At 41.2% G+C, this 21,297-nt stretch overlaps 1 protein-coding gene across 2 annotated transcripts; it reads right to left on the reverse strand.

Annotated features, from left to right (window-relative positions):
* Nucleotides 1–1,388: 1,388 nt before the first annotated feature.
* RGR (retinal G protein coupled receptor) lies at nucleotides 1,389–20,117 on the reverse strand. 2 transcript variants are annotated; one of them, XM_061445744.1, is made up of 7 exons: nucleotides 19,878–20,113; nucleotides 16,444–16,600; nucleotides 14,656–14,777; nucleotides 5,578–5,731; nucleotides 4,897–5,014; nucleotides 3,256–3,369; nucleotides 1,395–2,340 (listed from the first exon to the last, which is right to left on the reverse strand). In XM_061445744.1, the coding sequence occupies exons 1-7, from the start codon at nucleotides 19,954–19,956 to the stop codon at nucleotides 2,197–2,199; spliced, it is 888 nt and encodes a 295-aa protein (XP_061301728.1). In that variant the 5' UTR covers nucleotides 19,957–20,113; the 3' UTR covers nucleotides 1,395–2,196. The 2 variants fall into 2 exon arrangements, with proteins under 2 accessions (XP_061301819.1, XP_061301728.1); XM_061445835.1 differs by lacking the exon at nucleotides 3,256–3,369 and having other exon boundaries at nucleotides 1,389–2,340; nucleotides 19,878–20,117.
* Nucleotides 20,118–21,297: the final 1,180 nt, after the last annotated feature.

Consider the following 21,297-nt stretch of genomic DNA (forward strand, 5'->3'; position numbering starts at 1 on the left):
AAGCAACCTCATTTCCTCCACTCTTTCTTAGGAAGTCAGCACCCAAGGCATTATGAACTCAGTTTGTTCAAATGCTTCGTTTGCATATCTCTTTACTCAGTCAAGAGCCTTTGTAAGTGGTATGAAGGAGCCCCTAGGCTGGAACAGTTATGGGCCTAACTGGTTGAGAAACATTTATTTTAGGTATCTGAACCCCTGCTTCAATAAGGCTGTCTTTGGTCTCCTCACCAGCTACCCCTTCTGAGCCAGCAATCTCCCATTGTTTTCAAGCTTTTCCTTATGTTTGATTATCCCTGTGGCTCTTTTCTAGCTTATCTCTATGCTCATTGAGTTGGAATGACCCGAACTATGCACCCTATTCCATAAAAGTGAGCACAGTGGCTTTCAAGTGGTGTAATCATGTGTCCTCTTTTGTTTCCTATTCCGTTTTTAGTGTTTTTTTAGCATTCTGCTGGGATTTATCAGTATGAGCCCGCTGACAAGTGAAATGATGATTTTAAGACTTGCCCAGGTCTCTTTCCTGAGAAAAAGATAATTACAGATTCAGAGCCTGTCACTTACTTAAAGGTAATTTTGCCCCCATACACATTATTTTGCACTTATCACTGCAAACATTTTGTCATCTGCTCACTTAATAATATGGGTACCTAAGATGTAAGTCTTAGCTGTCAGCTTTAGATGTGATTATTCTGAATAATTTTGTACTGGTGTTATTCACTGCTCTGTCAGCCTTTTTTGTGACTGTTGAGCCTCACAAGCCCCAGAGCACATCTCTGAATGGAATTCTGCTGGTTAACTTGCAACAAAATGACTTGTATTTCCTCTTTCTGGCCATGAAGGGAATGTCCTTTCTATTCCACTGATTGTTTAGCTTCCAGGATTAGATTTAGATTTAGATAAATTTAGATTCCATCTACCCTTCTATAACCTATATACAACTGTTTTTCCTTACCCTTTTGTAACCCATACACAACCATTTTAATATGTTAGGAAGCATCATAGGCACAAATCAGCTTTTTCTTTGGTTAGCTTCAAAAGCTTTTTCACTGTCAATGCTTGGAAATGAACCATACGATCCCTGTAAGAATCAATTAGGTTTGGCTTTTTATACACACAATCTCTTGTATTCTGTGTGTCATGCCTATATTTTTTTTTGCAGAGAGGTCATTCTGAGACATACCTTGTAGTAACAGGCAATATCAAGTGACAGTTTTTCAGCCTGTAGGCAGTGTGAGCAACATGCACAAATACAAATGTTTAAAATGGACATTTCTAATAGTTAAAAATATATATGAATTCTGTGAATTATACAATTAATGGCTTTTTAATTGCTCAGACTCTTTAGTTACAACTGATTCAGTGATTATTCTCGCTCATGTAGAGCACAGGGGAATTTAATGGCAGATATGAAGTTAATTTTTATTCTTCTGACATTTTTAGAACAGAATTGGACCCGTCCATGCCTTTAGTTTTTGCTCAGTGTTTGATAAAAAGATGAATGTTTTTATGATGGAGTATGAGCTTGTTGATTTTCCTTGTAAGCAGCAGCTGCAAAATCTGATGCAGTTTAGTGTGTGGCAAAGCTGAATGTCACATACTAATTCATTTGAGTAGAAGCCAAGCTAATATTCCTTACTGGGGTAAAATGCCCACTAAAATACTTTTATAGAATTAGTATGGCAGATTCATCCTGAAAATTTGGGAACTCTCATTTTGGGTGCATTGAAAGTGTGTTGTTCAATGAACAAGCTGTTTATGCAGACATGTGGTGTAATACTGGATATTCCTTTAATCTTTTAGGTAATCCAGACATTACCATATGGACAAACTGTACAGATTGCTTTGAGGAGGTCTCACTGGATAAATGAATACCCTGCTTCAGTTAATTTGCTGAGCTTTTATTTTAGTGTAAAAGGAAAAAAAATGCTTTCCAGCACGTAGTTTATTTGCAGTGACATATAAAATGAAACTGATGACAATCGACATAGGTTTAAGGCAGCTTGTTTGACAAGCAGCTCATGATGGTTTGAACAGTTATCTGGAGGGCTTACTTTTAGTACTTTGTTGCTTGTAGCCAATGCACAGCCTTTCCAATGTGGAACCACCTTTGCATGTACACATCAGAGAATGCAGTTTCCTCTATAGTTTTGCTTTCAGTGATGCACTTGAATTAATCTTGCTCAGTGCTGTAATGGGTTATTTAGTTTTGTTATCAACTTCTGCTTTCTCAATCTTCTGTCCTGTGAGGAACTGCCATATTCCTCCTCTGTAGTTCTCATTCCCCAAGGCATATATAAAGGCATCCACCGTAGGCACAGTCTTGGCAATAACAGCAGGAATCTGTAGTGAGACGCAATATTTGTTAATAGGAAAATGCCCTAAGGAGCCAATGAGCTGTTTTCAGCCTAGGCTCAGTTTCCCTTTACCAAACAAATGCCTGTCTCCAATGCCAGTAGTTTGCTACTCCCAGAGAGATGTCAGGTAAAAGCAGTTTGGTCAGTTGGAGGCCATTACTCAGGAAATAGTAGTCTCCAGGAGAAAGAATTTAGATCAGCATTCCCTGAAACTGGTGTATTTCAGTTGAGAGTGAATACAAACACTTATGAGGAGTGAAGGGTGGGCTGCAGACACCTTTTGGTGGGTAAGTGAGCTGATACTTCTAACACATTTTATGTGGGGTACTAAATTCCTAAGTACAGGCATGCATTTGGTGACCTGAAACTGAGCTGATTCTTGGGGACTGAATGAAAGTTGAAAGGTTTGATGTGAGTCCCAGACTCAGTTTTGGAGCCAGGACTCGTAGGAAAAAGGGAAAAAAAGGAGGTGGCATAATGTTAACAGAGATCAATTGTAGCTTCCCTGAGGACAGAGAAGTATTAGAAAAATGAATGAGAGACTCTCTTCAAAATTAAAAACATGGAGCTGGTGCTTGACTCTGGGAAGGACAGAAAAAGCACCTATGAACCAGGAAGCAGCACAGGCTACAGACTCTTGAGAGCTAAAGAAAAAAACCCTGGCTTCCGAAATTGTTGCTTGATCTAAGCATTACTATAATGCCTGTTATATCACTGTGCTTAGCTGTTTTGACTTAAAGAATGAGATGAACATGATGTTTAAGGAAACAATCTACTTCTTATATATATGTTATAACAGCTAAACCAATTTGTGAGTAAATTGGCATTGTTCCATAGGAATGGAGAGAGGAGAGCAAGCAGAATGTCACTGCTTGAATTCCCTTAGGTGGCACAGACATACCATGCGGTATTTTGGTGAAATGAACATCACATTTTCAACTGCTGCGTAGAAGCATAAAAGGCAATAAGGGCCCCAGCAAATGACCAGCGTCTTCAGTGGTAAACCAGTATTAAACTGAAAAACAAGAGCAATACATTTCTTTGCGTTTCACAATTGCAAACTGCAACAAGCAGATAGAACAGATCCTAAGAGACCATGGTTTGTGCTCAGCAGCAGGAGAGGATCAGCCAGCAGGATATGGATATCATTGCTGCTTTGCTGTCGAAGTCAGGGGGAGTGCAGCTCCCTCTGCATCATGGGCTGCCTGCGAGCCCCAAAGCCCTGCTCCCGAGGGGTGGGTGTGGGATAGAGCTGCTCCCGGGCAGAAGTGAAAAGCACCTTGTGGTAGATCAGTTAGATGAATGAGTGTGCTAGACAGAGAAGCCGTGGCTGGTAATTGCTGCTGAGGAGGAAGGGCAGTGTGGAAGTTTGAAAACAGGTAAAAAAAGAACGGCATTTTGCTGACTTCTTAGAGGGTCTTGCAGGCAAATAAACTGTGTGAAACCTACTACGGCAGTGCAACAGATCCATGTAGTGGCATTTGTGTTGTGGTAGTATGATTCTTCTGTCCTTTATGCTAGGGCCTTATCCATGGTGTTCACAGCCAGCTCTTCCCATGTATCTTATGTTAATGATAGGGAAGTGATAATTTAATCCTTAAATTTTCTGCATTGTAACTTGTCTGCACAGCTAGAGAATATTGTGGGAGAGAAATGGCACACTATTGCATAAACACACTGGAAGAAAAGGCAGTAGACTTATAATAATAAACGCTGAGAAGTATTCAAGTATTTCTCATAGAGGGTACGTGTATTAATTCCAGGCAGCTACAAACCAGTCTGTCTGTCTCTTTGCTGGTATAACATCCCCTTTGAGAAGTGACCATCTTTACTGAGTGCAGGGGTCAGGCTGTGCCTGCCAGCTCTGCATAGTGCCTCAGACTGTAGAGCCTGCACCTAAGGGAACAACTCATATAATCACATCGCAATCCCATAAACCCGCCACACCATAGAAATTCCTTTGTTTCCAGCTCATAAAGATTTCTGAATTTCCTCAGCCAAGTGAAAACACAGCATGTATAGGAAGGTCCTTCTTCCCTCAGGAGGGGTCTGCATGATTCCTTGCAGTGCTGATGTTCTGGCTGACTTCCTCTGTGACAAGCTAATGTCCTGTAGCAAAGCAGGAAATAATGATCCTTCCTGAGCAGTTTCTCTAGGTAAATATAAATATGCTATTAGTGAATATTCTCTGTGCTGCCTGTTTGTTTTGTGACAAGAGCTGGACCTTTGGTGGTGGAGGGGAATCCTCAGGGTCACTAGCCTGACCCCAGCTTTGATGGGGAAGTCTTTAAAGAGCTGGGCTGGACAGATGCGGCTGGCTGGTCAGATCTTGAGATCTCTAAGGATGGAGTTTCCACGAAATTCTCGGGTGTCCCCATCTGTGTTGTGCTACTCTCCTACTCAAGTAACAGCACTGGGGGGTTAGCACAGAGGACGCCAAGCCAAAGCGTCTGTGAAGAAAGTTGTTTTTCGAGGACTTTGTCTCTAGTGGACGCAGCCCTATTTTGGCAAGGTAGGTTCAGGGCTGAGGAAGCTTTCTTACCTTATAGTGCCCAGTTTTCTTGAACTTCTGGAGTATGGACTGATAGGCTGTCAGCATGATGAAGCCTGGGATCACAAAATTGAAAATGGACAAAGCGAAAAGGAATGTGATGTAGTTTCTGGAAAGGGTGAGGAGGAAAAAAAAGAGGTTGTTAATTCCTCTCTAGGCATCTCTGTAAACTTGCTGTAAATATTTGTTTGTTTTTTCTATTTTTAATTGCCCAAACCACTTTTGTCAACATACTTTAGGTGCAGCATTTGCTGGAGGCTGGTTAAGCTGTGCCATGCTGTTATGTGCGGGACTGCCTGCATTGTAGAAAATCACAATGGATGTTTGGTTTCTAAACCCAAGCATCCCTACTCAGACATCTGTGCTGGACTGCATAAAACCAGAACCATTCCAAAACAGTTTTAATTCTTAAACTCAGAACATATGCAGCTTACAGATGAACAAGGGTGTAGCAGAAACCTGAGCACAGCAAAAGCTGACTTTAGATGTTCCCGCATGCCACCATGTGTGTCAAGGCAGCCTCCGATTATGCCTGCCTTGCCCTAGCAAGGAGGGAGATTGCCCCAGCAGCAGTGTTAAGGGACAGCTGTGGGATTTGGTGTGCTGCCAAGGCCACCCCAGGGGATGGCAGCCACATCCCTCCTTCCCATAGCAACTGTCCCTGGCCCTCACCTGTCCCCTTTGCTGTAGTCCAGGGTGCAGCAGGTTCGGAGGGGTTCGTAGTCGTATTCCCCCCACCCCAGCAGGGGCATCATGGACCAAAAGGCAGCAAACAGCCATGCAAACACCACCATGGAGATGGCCGTGCTCCACTGCAGCTTGCTCCCTGTGGGAAGAGAAAAGGGGGTCTCCGTGCCTGGAATTAAACCACTGGCAAAAAATGTCCAGCTCTGTGGGGCCAGAGCCAAGTGCCAACTGCCAACAAACAGTTGTCTGTGTTTTGTAGCCTGAAGCTGACCTGAGTATGAAGAAATCAACCCAGAATATGAAGGGAGATTTTAGACTTTAAGAAACAGCAAATTGTACTTCCCCTTTGATGGCTTTACTTAGACAAATGCTGTATTGCTGCTCAGCTTTGTACCGTATCGCTGTTACAAACGTTATATTCTTGTATTCTGGGGGCGTGTTTTAAAGGTTCAGATGAGGTGGAGACCAGAATGACCAGGGCGATACAATAAATACTGTTTGAAGAACTAAAGTACTGCTGCACCGTGTGGGTCAGATCAGAAATTTGATTCTGCACACGCTCTCCAGCCTCTGCCTACTTCCTTTCTCCCCTGCCAGGAGTGCAGGGCATGCGTGGATATTAAATGTACCCTGTTCTAAAATTGCTGCTCATCAATATATATATGAATATATATACACAACCTGATAAAAGATCTTGTTCTAAAAATACTGTTGGTCAAATTATTTTGCCCTTAACATCATTACTTAGCCTGGAACAGGAAATGTGAAGCTCAATATTAGTAATTTTATAATAAAGTAATTATATAATAATAAAAAAAATCACTTGTGCCTATCTCATCTAGTTCCATAAAATCCCATGGGAATAGGTCAATGAATGAAATGAAAGACTGGAAACTTCAGAAGACACAAGAAGTATTTCTTCATGGAGAAAGCAGGCAGGCTTCCCTGCTGCTGCAGGATATTGTATTAGCCTCACTGCTTGCGTCCAAAAAGGCTTAGATAATTTTGTTATTGAGGCTCACATCTGTAATCATGCCCATGCTGAACAGCCCATGACGCCAGCTGCACCAGCAAGGAGCATGGCGACTTTTCCCATTACTACTTTCTAATCAAATCTGTCATTAGGGAGAAGTAATGACGTAATTTTCACTGAGGTTGGGAAGCCATCTTTTTGTCTGCTCTTAACAGCAGCATTATGACAGCAGGCCAGGAAGATTTAGGCCAATTCTAACCGTTCTCAGAAAGGCGAAGGGTTGGAGGTGGGATGTGTGAGAGGCCCTGTCATGGGATTGGATGTGGCTGACTTGTGAATGGACAGCATCCCATAAGGCAGCAACTCCAGGAAGGACTGCAAACTCTGCAGTAGCTGTTTTGTGTTTTACTGTCCTTGTGTGTTTTAAAGAAGGATGATAAGGTACATGTGTTACATTACAGGAGTGCTGATTCTACCTCTGCCGCTTTTCTTCTTACAGAGGTTCTTCAGGGAGAAGAATTGGTTTGAATTGCACTAAAAATCAACCTGGAAAAATGGTTTGGTACAGGCATTCAAAAATTAGTTATTGGAAAAAACAGGTGTACACATTGCAGTTTAAATACCAAGGGAACAGTAAAATAAATCCTTTTTACTATATATTTTACTATGGCAGTTACCAATAAATATTCTGATTTTTCTCATAATTTAAAACATTATTTTTAATAATTGCTAGTGAAGAATGATTAGTAAGGACTAATGTCTGTCTTTTGTATGATTCCTGCATAAAAGATACAATGTGGCTACAAGGGCTCAAATACTATTTTCTAGTACTGACGTAAGAGGACTCTAGAATGACAGAGATGAAAGAAAAAGGGTAGCTTTTGATTCAGAGAACTAGAAATACGAGTAAAACTTTTTAGTAACTTGTAATGATCCTTAATCTCTCAGTTCAAAGAAGCAGTGCAGCCTAAGTTGTACCTTTCAGACCTGCATCATATTTTGGTGTATGCTCAAATGAGCACGTTAGAATTGTCACTCATGCAAGGTTTCCATTTCCATTTGTTCATTTGTCCATTTGTGTTCTGCATAGTGGTTCTTGTAGCTTTGCTTTACACAAGCGTAGCTTGAAATTCAGTCAGGACTTATTACATAATCTGTCAGGTCTGTTTTGTGTTTTACACAGTCTAGTTACATTTTAAAGGCATTACCATAAGCAGCTGCACTGAAACCTGGATCTGAATTGTGTTTCTTTTAAACCAAGTTCATGCCAAAAGTAGCTTTATTGCTTTGGAAATACAATTTTGTAAGTGGTAAGCCCCCCTGATAGTCTGAGAAAGACAAACTAAATCTTGTTGCTTGCTTTTGCGTGGTGTCTTTCGGATTATTTTCCTCAGAAATTCCTTAAAATAGGGAATACCAATTGTTTTTCTTGGTATCTTGTGGCAGAGACTTTGCTCTCTCCAAGGACTACTCCAATATTATAGTCTTGAAACATGATGAGCTCTGACTGAGGCACTCCAGTGCCAGTAGGTCACAGCCACATGTCGGCACCTCACGTATATTTCCATGTAAGGGAAAGATCCTTGCATGGACAAAATTTGCCCTCAACTGCTGGGACTGTGTTGGTAGCATGCTGAAGGCAGCCTGCAGGTGACAGAGAGCAGCTGATCCAGCTGCCTGCATGCGTGCATGGAGTGGCTGGTGGGAATCTCACCTTTCCTCCTCTCACCTTGCAGGAGAAGCTCTTGCTCCATGGGGTTCCCACCACCTTTAGGGTCTTTCACGGTGCCCAGGCTCTTGCTGCCACATCTTTCCCCTGGCCCCTTGTGCTACCAGCTGGGCTGTATGCAGGCAGCAAGTTGTGAGGCCTGCTGCTGAAATTGCTTTCAAATATTTTCTATCAAGAGTGGCTTTAATGAAGATTTCTATGTATAGTTTCTTAACAGGAAAAGTGCAGCCCATGGGACACTCCAGGGGAAAGCTCTCTATGCTTTTGGCTGGCAGTGCCCTGCTTCAGTTCCCTTTCTGTTGTAGCTGGGGAGGTCCACATGCCTGGCAGGGCTGTGACAGCGCAGAGAGATGACACTTCCCAATTTCCATCTGCTTTCTTTTTTCCCCTTGGTTTTCCTAATTTTTTGCTTTAACTTTTGTGCCTCCTCTATGACAAACTGTAAGAAAAGGTTAATTTTAGTTACTTTCCCATGGATATTAGGTAACACCATTTTCTTATTAGATGTAGACCACCGTGCAGTAATGAAGTCTGGCACCAGACATGTCTTGATAGCCTATATTTGGGAAGCTCATGTCTTGAGACCCTGCATTTGGGAAGCTTATCTCTAGGGCAAAGTTCATATGTTCTGCCTCCTCATGCTGAAGGAGTCCAATTTTGGACATTAAAAAAGGAGAGAATCAGAGCTAACAAAACTATTTTTTTCTTCTGGATTTGGCCTTTTGCAAAGTGAGATTTATGGTGAAATAGTCCTGGTGAAATCAGCTGTCCACTGATCCTCCAGAAAACATTTAATGTCATATCAGAGGTAGCTAAATGTGTATGAATGTAAAATTAAACAAACCTGACATTATTTTAGTTTTATCCAAAAAAAAAAAAATACTTTCAGAATAAGAACAGTAAGACTTGTGCTCCATTCAGTTGGCAAAAATGCCCTCCTCGGAGAGGGCCGACAACAGGGAGCAAGTCGAGAGCAGTTCAGTTGTTTTTGTGCAGTGCAGGCCATTGCTTTACCTTAAACGCCTTTTTTTTGACCTGATAAAATTTAATGCAATAGCCGTGTAGATCCTAATTCAGTTAAATGTGTATGTATGGGCCTCAGCTTATGCTTAAGGGTAGAATTCCTAATTAGGGCCCAGAGATGGCAGTTTGCTCCTATTAAGTCTAATCACTCTTGTATTTTGGCTTTCTCTCCTTGTAAAGCAAGAGGGAAGCTTCTCTTTTCCATATAGTGAATTATTAATACAGGGGATTTGAAACAGCTTCTGTAATTGCTTTGGAACAGAAAGAGCTCACTCTTACAAACAACCCCTCTGCCATTTAATGATTTTAAAACTGTGATGTCAAAATCTAAAATTTTAGGAAGTGCTAAAATGGAGCATGGAACCTTAATTCTTTTGATTATGTTGGACAGTTTTTAGTGACATAATCATAAACTATTTCTCCATCTCTAGCTGGTGGAGATATTTATAAATGTAGATTTTAATTATTTTTTTTTTTTGGTAGATTTGTAAATGGGTTAACATTTTGTCAGTTTTCACAGGAAGAGAAAAAAAAAAATCTTTGACACAGTGGCTACCTTTCAGCTATAGATCTCAGGCTGGTGTTCAAAGGGAAACTCTCAAACAGAAAGATTAAAGGGCTTTCTAGGATAAAGGGAGAAGTCCTTTTTCCTCATTCTTGGAAATGGTTAAATTATAATGGCTGGTGTATTTCAGAACAGTATGGCTTGTACCTGACTTTCAGGTATGCATCACTTAAAATTGGCAAAGTTTGTCAAAGACGAAAATATCTGAGTATCTTACAAGGGAAAATATGTATCAGTCATAAGTAAAACAGGTATTGGTGCCTACTTCATCTGCAGCGTGAGAAGCACTAGTCACTGGTGTTCACAATCATTCAATTTTTTGTAGGAATAAGAAAGCTGCACTACATAATAGCTTCTTTTGTGCATAACATTAGAAAGAGCTCTTTAAAAAACCTAATAAAGGTATTTTTTTACTCCATTGATTTTTTTTGCTGTGGTTCCCCATGATCACAGAGCTGTCTTGGCAATTATCTCCTGCTTCAGTGGAAATGCAAGAGCTGTATAAACATTGGCATTTTGTCAGGGAAAACTGATGCAGGTAGAACACTAGATGAGGGAATTGTGGCAGGGTGGCTGCAGTCTGTGTGACAGGAGGTAAGCACTTGATCCTAATTTGACAGATCTGACAGCTGCAATTGGAGCAAATGGCAGTTTGCTAATCTTTGAATACTGATATAACAACCTAGATTTCGTTGAATGTTAAGGATTAGATAAAAGTCACCACAATTCTACTTGAAATTAAATGCTGCTGTGAAATCCCTGCTGATTTTGTTCGTATTTTCTTTTGTAATAGTGAGAAAAGTACTGACATAAATCACTTCAGATTTTCCATTTTCCCTAATTCTTAAATGCAAGTGTAAAATCTGATAGAGGTTTTGTTTTTTTTTTGTCTTTTCTTTTAAAACTGTATCTGTATGCTGTGGTTAGGAAAGGAAAAAAACCCGACCAGGATCCTTCCCCTCTCCACAAGCTGCTGATGGCAGAATGCTACCTTCTCGCTAAAATGAGCTACGAGTTAGGTTGAAATGCCTTCAGCAAAGATGTCTCCGTGGTAGGTGTCTGCCTGCTTTCAGGTCACTGACCCCCCGGGCTGTCCACCAGCCTGCCTGATCGCTGCTCCAGTGAGACCTCCCATGCTGATGCTTCCTTCCTCCCTCACTACATTAAGAATGTAATCCAGGATGTTTTCCTCATTTCAGTGGCCAGGGAGGGACAACTGACAATGTTATCTATATACAATGTCAGAATGAAATAAAATATCGTGATATAAAATGTCATCTTCTTTCTTGAATGCTTGGCTGTTGGTAGACAGCTTCCTCAGAGTTTGCCCTTTCCTACTTTGCTGTCAGGCACTAACATAAAACCGATTCTGTTTTTTCCCTTCCACCCCTAATGATTAGATTTTGAAATGCAATTATCTATTTCCCCATCTTTCTAGTGGTTGACATTCAAACCCTTCAGAATCCCCTGCCTTTTCCCCTCTTGTAGAGACTTTCGGACTACAAATTTATGCAGTTTTTTCCCTCCTTGCTGTGAAAGTAACCCCATAGGTCCCAAAGCCATATTTACGGGATGAAAAGAGTTTCCCTGCAGGATTGCCTGGGAGGAATAAAGAAAGGGGGAGGAGAGTAAAACGTCTTGAAACTCTAGTATGTCTGTCATGTGTGGTGGTCATATCATTTTCTTCCATATGCCAATCAATACCAACCTCTTCTCTTATGCATGACAAGTCTAGTTATCAATACACTTTAAAGCCTAGCACTACATCACCAAGGGTTGTACTGACTTTCAAATCAAAGTAATTAAAAAAATTGGTTAGTTTTCAGGATGTTGGTGAACATTTTTCTGTTATTAGACTCCAGAATGGCTGAGAAGTCCCATTTTTTCCTCACCATCTTAGTAATCTCACACTCTCATCAGCACTGTCTTCCTCAGAAATATGGATAGTGCATAATCAAGTGTCAAGCAGAGGAATGTCACAAGAAAGGGTTTATTGGGAAACTGTTAGGGCATGACAAAAACATTGATGTAATTTAGTCTGGAAAGAGTACCAGTTCCCAGGGAATGGAGATAAATAGTTGGTAGCTTTGTTTTTTAGGCAGAGACATTTTGTGCCTTCTGTACAGGCATGAAAACTCACACCAGTGTCAGCAGGAGTTTAATGTATGGATTGAGAACACACATAGCCTGGAGCCTTGGGATATCAGATCTATGAAATATGATTTAATCTTGCTCTCAATCAACATGTGAAGGATGAAACCAGAAGTGGCTGGTTTTACTGGAATAGCCACAGAGCATGAGCTTTTAAAACCTTCTGGGTCTTGAGGGCTTTTTTGGTTTTTATTTTGTTTTGTTGTTCAAAGTATTCACTAACAGGAGCAATGTTTGGCCATCAGTAAGTAACAATTTGAGCAAAGTAAAGAAGCTTGTGCCCTTAGGGTCTCTCTGCCTGTGCTCTTAATGGAGTATGCTCTTGACTGGAGGAGGGCATGACATAAAAGCATTAAAGCCAATGTTGCAGAGAGTAAAATGTCTTTCCAAGGACATGCTTATTTTCAGGCTCTCTCTTGTAAAATACAGATGCTCCTATTCTAGCTCCAAACACATTTAGGGTCCAGAGGGTGTTAGTATGGATTTAGCTTACTGCCTGCATTATCTGGGGCCTTTGGACAAGAAAAAAAACCAAACCCACAACATTTTGTTGCCTGAGGAAAAGAGAAAAATTCTTGACAAAAGCTGCAGAACAAAAAGTTGGCAACCCTTCCACCCTCAACAGGATCTTCACTGAACATGTTTCTTGTCTGCTCTGGTTGTGTTTCACCACTTGCTGCTTTAATCGCATGAAAGATGTACCTAAAAGGCTGTGAGGATGCCAGTGGTGGAGGGGACTGAAGCGCTGCAGCTCAGCAGTTTCTTCCCCAGCCAGCTTTTACACTTTCCTTTAGTAAATATTTTGTGAAGTGGTCTGAGCAGCTTGTGCTTTAGCTCAATAAAAGGAGGGCTGCGTTTGTCTATCAACATTGCCAAAAGGACACAAGTGTTTAGGGAATGGTGTGGTCACATTAGGTGCTCTGGACTCCTCATTCCTCTGGAAAAAGCCTGGCTTTAGCAGGAGATATGAAAGCTGCAGATGGGAGAACCTCACCAATTTTTCCCAGGTGCCAGAGCTCCCACATGACTGCCAAAGTTACTTTATAATGTGAATTAGGGCATTTCTAGCATTACAGAGTGCTAGGATGTCCTTTCAGAATAAGCTTGTATTTCACATCATGTATTTTCCCATTTTCCTAATGAGGGCTGTGAGATTGTACACTTTGTGTTGGTCTCTCAGTCCTTTCCTGATCACTTTTGAAAACATTGGCTACTTAGAATTATACTGGAGAGGGAAGTGGGAACTGACAGGTACCAAGCTGCTGCATTTACTGTGAAAGTTAGTGTTTGGGAAGAGGTGATGCCACAGGAAAGCACCCATAGCTGCTGTTATAGCTGGAACCAGGACAAGCAGTCAGCGCAAATCTATCTTATCAGACAAAGGTGAATATCATCCCTGTGCACCATGTTTGCAAGAAAGCAGGTTTTGCAAGTTCCAGTGCTTACAAGGATGCTGTTTTGTTTTACAGCAGATGATAATGCTCCTTGCTGTGCTTCCTGACTTCTGTGCTAAGAGAATACAGTTGTTCCCCTCTTCACCCCATCCACAGTGGTGGCTGGAGCACATCTGGACTTTCAGCAGGCTGTACAGGCACCAAAACCTGTTGAATTTCTAATTCAGCAGGAATTTCCACTCATGTTATGTGAATGCAGTACTGCTAAAGTCTGGGAGGAATTTCTGTGATAAAACAGAGCATATCTATCTCTATAAATCCACATATCTGCCAATCTTTTCAAACTCTCACCTAAATAAAAAATATGCTTTCATAAGTCCATAGAAAATGTCAAATTTATTTTCCTGGGTTGATCTCCCTGTCTAAAATTGGATTTCCATTAAACCCAGCAGAGGTGTCAGAGCTAGTTAAAAACTATATTGCAAGAAAAAAAAAACAACAAAGAATGGCCTTCACTAAGACAAGAAAAATAACATTTCCTCCTCTTATTAGTATTTAAAAATAGCTCTGCCACTTTTATTGAAACTTGCAGATAATTTTTTCCTTGCTTGGGAACAAATATATGACGTTCCAGTCTTCATAAGGGAATCTAGAATACAGCACAGACCTCACCAATGGCTCTTGTACCCCAAAGTGCTTGTTTGTCACACAATGGAGCTGCTGAGCTCTGTCTGCAAGATTGTAGCTCTGCAGAAGTGCTTTGCCTTGGGCTATGTTCCAGCTGCTGTCTCTGGAGAGGCAGCTCTCTAGCTGCACCAAATTTATCTGTAATTAGGAAGCCCTGCATGGGCATGAAGATCTGTTTGGTACACAGCGGGGTGTTGGATGGAAGCCGAAGGTGCATACATTTTTTTCAGTATGATGAGTTGTATTTTGGTTTGGATTTTGTTTTGAAGATTACCTACAGGGAAAGTGAAATCATGGCAAAAGGGTCACAATTTGGATGTGATGTGGAAGAGGAAATATGTCCTGAAGGTGGTTGGTTAGTCCCCACTCTGTGGGAAGAGGTCCTTTGGACAGATTGTATTTGCTCTATCTCTGGTGTACAAGAGAAATAAACTTACATATAAGATACACAGATAATAAATATGTGCTTGCTTTGATTCTCTGAAATCTAAGCAAGCTGCCTTATAGCAAGTAAGGTTACTAGGTAAATTGTATCCCTTACTTGTACAGTAGTGATGATACCGGTCCCAGGCAACTGCAGCGCTGGAGCTAATGCTGGCTAGTGCTGTCAAGAAACCCTGGAATCCATGGATCTGACAGCCTTCAGAGCCATAGGGCCAGTATCTGCCAACAAACAAGAAGTATGTTAAGAAAACGATAGAAAAAGGTGAAGATATCTTTGGAAGCGTATTAATTGCAAGGGTAAAATGATGATAGCCTTTGTCATGTTTTCTGAGGAACATTGAGAAAAATGTTCCTGTGGTTGCCTTTAGGTATTTGCCATCCTTTCTCTTGCTGTGACGCCTGATACAGTACAACAGCTATTTTAACTCTTAATATGTAAAAGAAAATAAACCCTTAATTTATGGATTGGAAAGTTGTTTTTTTTTGATTTGAAACCTTCATTTCATCCAATTATCCATATCTTCAAAATTTGCACCCACTGGAAGAAGCCAATTTGTCAACATGTGAATATAGCAAGTGAGTAATAACCTTTTGGAAAGCCAGTGTTCACCACGCAACACAGTACAAAAGCTCACAATGAATAAAAATATTCCTAATAGCAAGTCTGTGGCCTCCAAATGTCTTTGTAGACATAAAATGAGAATAACCATGTGGTAATGTCATGTCACATCCGCTGACATGTGCTGGTCATCCTAACACCCTGGTCAGCCATGGCAAGAAGCCATGGCTTTTCTTCTTTCTCTGCTCATCTAACCTGACTGTTATGCTCATAAAGCTGACTGTGAGGTAGAAGTACACAGCAAACTACTTTGTCATGTGTTTACAGAACAGCAGTATAATTCATTGGGAGACTACTTCTGAAAGTCCCGTTGAACAGGAGACTGCTGAATGCCTGGGAAGCTGGGAAACTTCTGCACCCGTTTAAGAGAAAAGGTCCTGCAGTTGTTAAAACCAAGTTTATTTTGATATATCGACCTTAGCTTCTCAGCTACAGCTCAGTAAAGTCATTTTATTGACTCCAGTGAGACATAAGTGTCTGAACAAGAGTGACCTATACAGGAAGCAAAATAATGTTGAATAAGGCCTCACTGGAGCTTATTATTGAATTCCTAATTTGCAAAAATGTTTTTATATTCATTAAGGGAGGATAAAATGGTCACATTAAGTCTTGAAATATATTTCTGTTCTCTGTTAGAAGTATTTCCAGGGTTTAAAAATATGGTAGTAAGGCAGAATTATTCATCAGCTATTTTATAGGGTTTTTGGTTTTTTTTTTGAGTATGGCTTGCATGTGATTTGTTTGTTGTAATTATTCACTGAAATGCTTGATATTGTTTCTGTCCTTTGATTAAATGGTTGACATGTGTGAAAATGTGGAAAATCCAATGTGTCACAACTGATGTAAACTCCCTGCTAAAGGTTGGCGTTTTCATTTTCTGCAAATTTCTCAAATAAGTGCTTTAATGGAAAGGTTCATCAAAAACCCAGAAAGACTTAAAAATAAATTTGGGGTTGATCTAGAGGCTTAGTCAAATTAAAATGTACTAATATTTCGATATTCAAGCAGCTTCTACTATAACCACTCACAAAGCTGCCTGATTAAATGTCTTTTATAATCAGCTTTATAATCTGCAAGTGATTATATGCAGTAAAGTCTGTGTTTTTCTTGCTTGGTAGATCTATAGAGCGTTTCACTTTGTGGTTTTAAATAGAAAGAATGAAAAAGTTGGTTAGATGGTATGCTAGAGAATAATTTGTATTAATTTGACCTCTTAGGACTTAAGCTGTTAATTTTGCGTTATCTTCTTTAGGAAGAAGAAGATACCTTAGGAAGCTGGAAAAGGCAGCGATGAATGCGTTGATGCAGATCCCACAATCGGCCAGTGCAATGCTGAGAACCAGCAGATTGCTGGGTGTTCGGAGTTCTTTGATTTTTCGGAAAGAAATAATTGTCAAGCCATTCAGACAGAAGCCAAGCAGGGCTGAAACACAGAATTGTTTTGCGTGATTCAACTGGAACTGGGAAATATCTATAATGATACTGCTGTTTTCTTTAATGAGAGAACAGTAATTACCATGGAAAGTTATGTACAGGGAATGTATATAGACAGTATATATAGACAGTAGTCACAGTCTTCACGCAAGTTACAGAGACTGTCATAGATGACAGCTGAAGTCAGTGCTTCGTACTGCACTGGGGGTATATCTAGTCATGCAGAGCAGAAGTGCTTTAATCTTATTTGTATTCTGCCTTTTGTTTTAATAGAGAAACCTGGCTGTTGGGCTCCATCCAGGGACACATGGGTCAGAGTGAGGGATATGCAGAAGGGCAGACAGCCAGCACATGCTGCTGGTGCACACATCCCCAAGCCTGTCTTTGGTAAAGAAATGGGCTGTATTTAATATTGTTTGTACCATTCTTTTGTGTTTAAACCCCTCAGCTGTGTTTCAGTCAGCCTGTTTACCTTTGGGCTTCTGTCTAAGGTTAGCCTAGACAGTGCTTGTATCACATCAGCTCAATCTTATTACTGCCCTTCGTCAATAGACTATACATGGAAAGGAATAATCTAATTATAAAAAGCAGTCACTGGTAGATTTAAAAAATAAGTTAATGTTAGTCCTCAGAGAGGAGCATCCGAGCAGCTCTGGCTATTCACCCAGCAGAGAGCTGTGCCACTCTGAAACCTGTTCTTCACTGGTTTAAACTCAGGCTTTGTCCTTTAATGTCCTTTTCAAGATGAATTACCCGAATTGTTTTAGCTCTGATGAGGCTCTGACTCAACATCCCAGATCTCAGTTAGATAAGAGGCAGTATGTCTTTTTGTGTTCTCCTTGGAAAGAGAAATGATGTAGCACAGAGAAAACCCATATCCCCTAATTCTGCAGTGTAGTTACTTATGCTCATTGTCTTAATTCTGCAGCTACATAAGATGGATGATTTTGTCAGTCAGAAATCCTGCTCCTACCTTAATTGCATTAATGGCTGATGGCATAACCATAGTAACAGCTGATGTGCGCCTTTCATTACATAACATACAACAAAATATTTCCAGGAGAAATACTTGAAGCCATTTGAGATCTGCTGTTATTATTTCTTCCCTACCAGCTTACCCCCCATCCACAGGGTAAAACTGCTGCCAACTCTCCCAAATGCAGTGAAGCCTTTAGGAGAGGTATGTTGTGACCTTATTTAGAGTAGTAGAAAAAGAGTTACTAACAGATCAGCTTTCTTCTATCTTTCCCCAGTTTTTGGAAGCTCCAGGCTTCAACCCACTCTGCTTTCTTGAAGGCCAGCATGAGTGTACAAATAGAGAACTCAGTTAAAAATATATATGTTCATTTTTAGGACAACAAATGTGTCCAGCTAATGAAGTGAATGCAAGTTTCAGTTCTTCCACAGGACTTTTTTGCAAACTGCACTCAGAAGCTGCCACAGAAAGAAGGTCGTAGAATCATAGAATCATAGAATAGTTAGGGTTGGAAAGGACCTTAAGATCATCACATTCCAACTCTCTGCCATGGGCGGGGACACCTCACACTAAGCCATGTCAACCAAGGCTCTGTCCAGCCTGGCCTTGCACACCGCCAGGCATGGAGCATTAAGAACTTCCTTGGGCAACCCATTCCAGTGCCTCACCACCCTTACAGTAAGGAATTTCTTTCTTATATCCAATCTAAACTTCCCCTGTTTAAGTTTTAACTCATTACCCCTTGTCCTGTCAGTACACTCCTGAATGAAGAGTCCATCCCCAGCATCCCTATAGCCCCCCTTCAGATACTGGAAGGCTGTCTTCATTGGTTTCTCTCAGAGCCTTGAGAAAGTGGATGAATCTTTAATTATTTAGTTAGATCTTCTAAGTCAGATGGAAAAGATAAAGTTTTACTGCCAATCCACTGGGCACATTCTGCCTAAAACCCTACAGAAAATACTTGTGTTTAGTAAAGCACAAATGTGCTAGATGACATCTAGTTTAGGTGAGGGTTACCAGCAGGTACTCTGCTTGGACTTCAACAGCAGAGAAGGTCCCCGGCTGGCTGCAGCCCCCTGGGCATGGGCAGGTGAGGGCTGGCAGGTCTGTGGTGCTGCAGCCAGCCGTTCCCCAGCAAGACCCCTGCTGTCAGGCTCTGCCAGCACCCGGCGGTGTACTCGTCCTCCTGCCGCTTCTCACCCCTCAGTAATGAAGTGCAAAGTCATGCCAGGCCCTGCCAGGCACTGCAGATGGCTTAATGCTCGTGGCCCAGTTTAGCCCTGAACTCTGTTTAGGATAGAAGGAAAAGGTTTTTCTTCTCTCTCTCTCTCCCACGGAAGAGTTTCTGACACAGTTCTTACAGCTTTCCTTTGCAGGCAGATATGATGCTGCCTTCCAGCTGAGCTCACCTGCAAGGAAAGGGAGAGCATTCTCCTTTCTCCCATGCTCCACATTCATGAGGTGAGCTGATGAGCATTTATCCCGTTCTGATGGTGCTTACACCTTCTCCCCCTCTACTGTTGGGCTTCACAATCCCTGCTTCCCCAGCTGAGCAGCACTATGCAAGGATGGAGTCCCAGGCCCTGACTGGGATGTAGCTCAGAAGAGATGCCACTGACTTACACCTAATAATCCCAGCTACACACCTGTCCTTCACTAGCTACCAGGTAGATACAAATTCACAGTTTTGCTGCAGTCTCTCAGTGAAGTGGCACATGCCTTAAGAAAAGCCCACATTAGCTCACCTAAACGAATACGGTCTCCTATCCCAACTTTTGCTTCATAATGCCATGAGAGCTCTTGAATGTCGCCCAAGTATATTTCTGGCTTTTACTGTTATCCAAGAGCCATTACTTGCAGCACTACCAATGCAATTTGTATGTATGCTAACAGTTAACACATTATTTTGGACCTATCATCTTTGATTCTGAAACAACTATCACAGCCCACAAAACAAGAAGCCCAATTTTATTGAGAGATTTTTAGTCATTCCAGTGTTGTTCCCCGTAGGATAAAATTGCCTTTAAAAGTCAACAACAAAATCCTGCATCCCAAATTCTTGATAAGAAAGCTATGTAGCAGGAACTTCACTGCCACAGGGATCTTCAGTGCAAACAGCTTGCAGTTCACCCTGATTTACTCACAAGAAATACCGGTGACATAGCAGCAGTAACCACCACTGGTGAATGTACCACAGATGCTGCTGTTTGCTTCAGTTTTCTTTCCCCCTCCCACCAGGAGTAATTAGGGTAAAAACCTTATTCCTGCTGATGTCTTGCACCGAGCTTACCTTCTACCAGCAGGGCAGTGCCGATGGCAAACACCTCTAATTCAGTGAAGCCTTCAGGGAGAGAGTATGCAGTGACCATACTTGCAATAAAAATGGCAACAGATTTAACCTCTGCCCTATGTTACAGCTGTAGGGCTGCCTTTTCTCCAGATCCCCCTTCTTCCGCTAGCCCAAGGCTTCTTAAAGGAACAGCTCACGTGCAGGCACATGCTTGTTATTATATAAAAGCTTTGGGTTTTTTTACTCCCACCACTACAATCCCTGCAAGAATGTTATTAATGATGGGACTAGCATCAACCCGCACTCCCCCTTCCCCTGCAAATCGTATTTCAGACACCAGCAAAATGAAAGCATTCATTGCAATTACAACAAGTTCTTTGTAGAGACAAGATTAAGAACCCTGTCCGTTTAATTCTGCAACACTGGAAAAGAATTAAAGGTTCTGGAACAAAGAGACATGTAATATATAATTGGGGAGTGACCTGAAAAACAAAGGGGCACTCACTGAGTTGGTAATTAGAGGAAAAGTATGAACCAAGAGTTTCTGTAGCATATAGGTCTTTCTCTCACAACTTTTTTTTGTGTATTTTTCTGGCAATGACTATTCTGTATGTTAATATATCTCCTCTTCATAACTGGGGCTTAAATTAATGTGCACATTGGCACAGCCTGATTAAAGGCAAATACAAATTACTGATTTTGGGCCCCAGGCATACAAGGATGTATGGGACTTGCCTAGTGGTGAATACTCACAGGAATTCTCTTACTGTCCTTTTGGAGGTTTTTGAGGACTGGGGTCTTGGTGGAGTGTGGCTCTGGAGTACGTGCAACGTGCAGCTTTTTTTTTTGTCCCTTACCTGCTGGCTGACTTTGGCCATGAGCAAACCACACGAGGGGTCTAAGATGTCTATGAGCCCTTGTCAATTCCCAGCAGGGTCAAACATTTCCCTTTAATTTCTTGTACTACTGATCGATTATCTAACTCTGGGAATTTGACAGCCTGGATCCTGCAGAATGGAAGGCAGCAGCTTTCAGAGTCCAAGTGAAACAAATGGTACTTTTTTAGTTATACAACTGTTATTTATGCAATTTTCAATGCCTGTCTGTTAAAAGTGAGCAACTTAGACTATAGTTCTCATTTTTTAACCTACATTTAGAGTAGCTTACTAGACAGGGTTGTTATCTTTTTATGGTAATTTATTCCACCTTTTTGGTATGCTTGTTTCCTTTTTTTCACTTCTTTTTCTGTATTAATTTTATACAGACCCAGTCACTGCCTCAACAAAAAGGTGCTACTAACACAATAGTCACTGACTGAGATGTCAGGCAGAGTGAATCTGCTCCAGATGCGGCCAGAGTGTTTTCATGGTTCTCCCAACTACACGGCAGAGGTGCATATACAGTCAGCACTCTTGGCTGA

The sequence above is a fragment of the Pezoporus flaviventris genome, unplaced genomic scaffold (assembly GCF_033815535.1).
Source record: "Pezoporus flaviventris isolate CSIRO_AGI_PZ_B2104156 unplaced genomic scaffold, CSIRO_AGI_Pfla_v1 ptg000001l, whole genome shotgun sequence".
NCBI lineage: Eukaryota > Metazoa > Chordata > Aves > Psittaciformes > Psittacidae > Pezoporus > Pezoporus flaviventris.

What these genes read in the sequence shown, in the direction of transcription:
- RGR (XM_061445744.1), bottom strand. Translation starts at nt 19,956, where the DNA reads ATGGTCACTGCATACTCTCTCCCTGAAGGCTTCACTGAATTAGAGGTG. An exon ending in GACTACAGCAAAGGGGACAG is followed by an intron (nt 5,015 to 5,577) that starts GTGAGGGCCAGG and finishes CACCCTTTCCAG; the next exon opens with AAACTACATCACATTCCTTT. An exon ending in TTTCACCAAAATACCGCATG is followed by an intron (nt 2,341 to 3,255) that starts GTATGTCTGTGC and finishes GTCTCACTACAG; the next exon opens with ATTCCTGCTGTTATTGCCAA.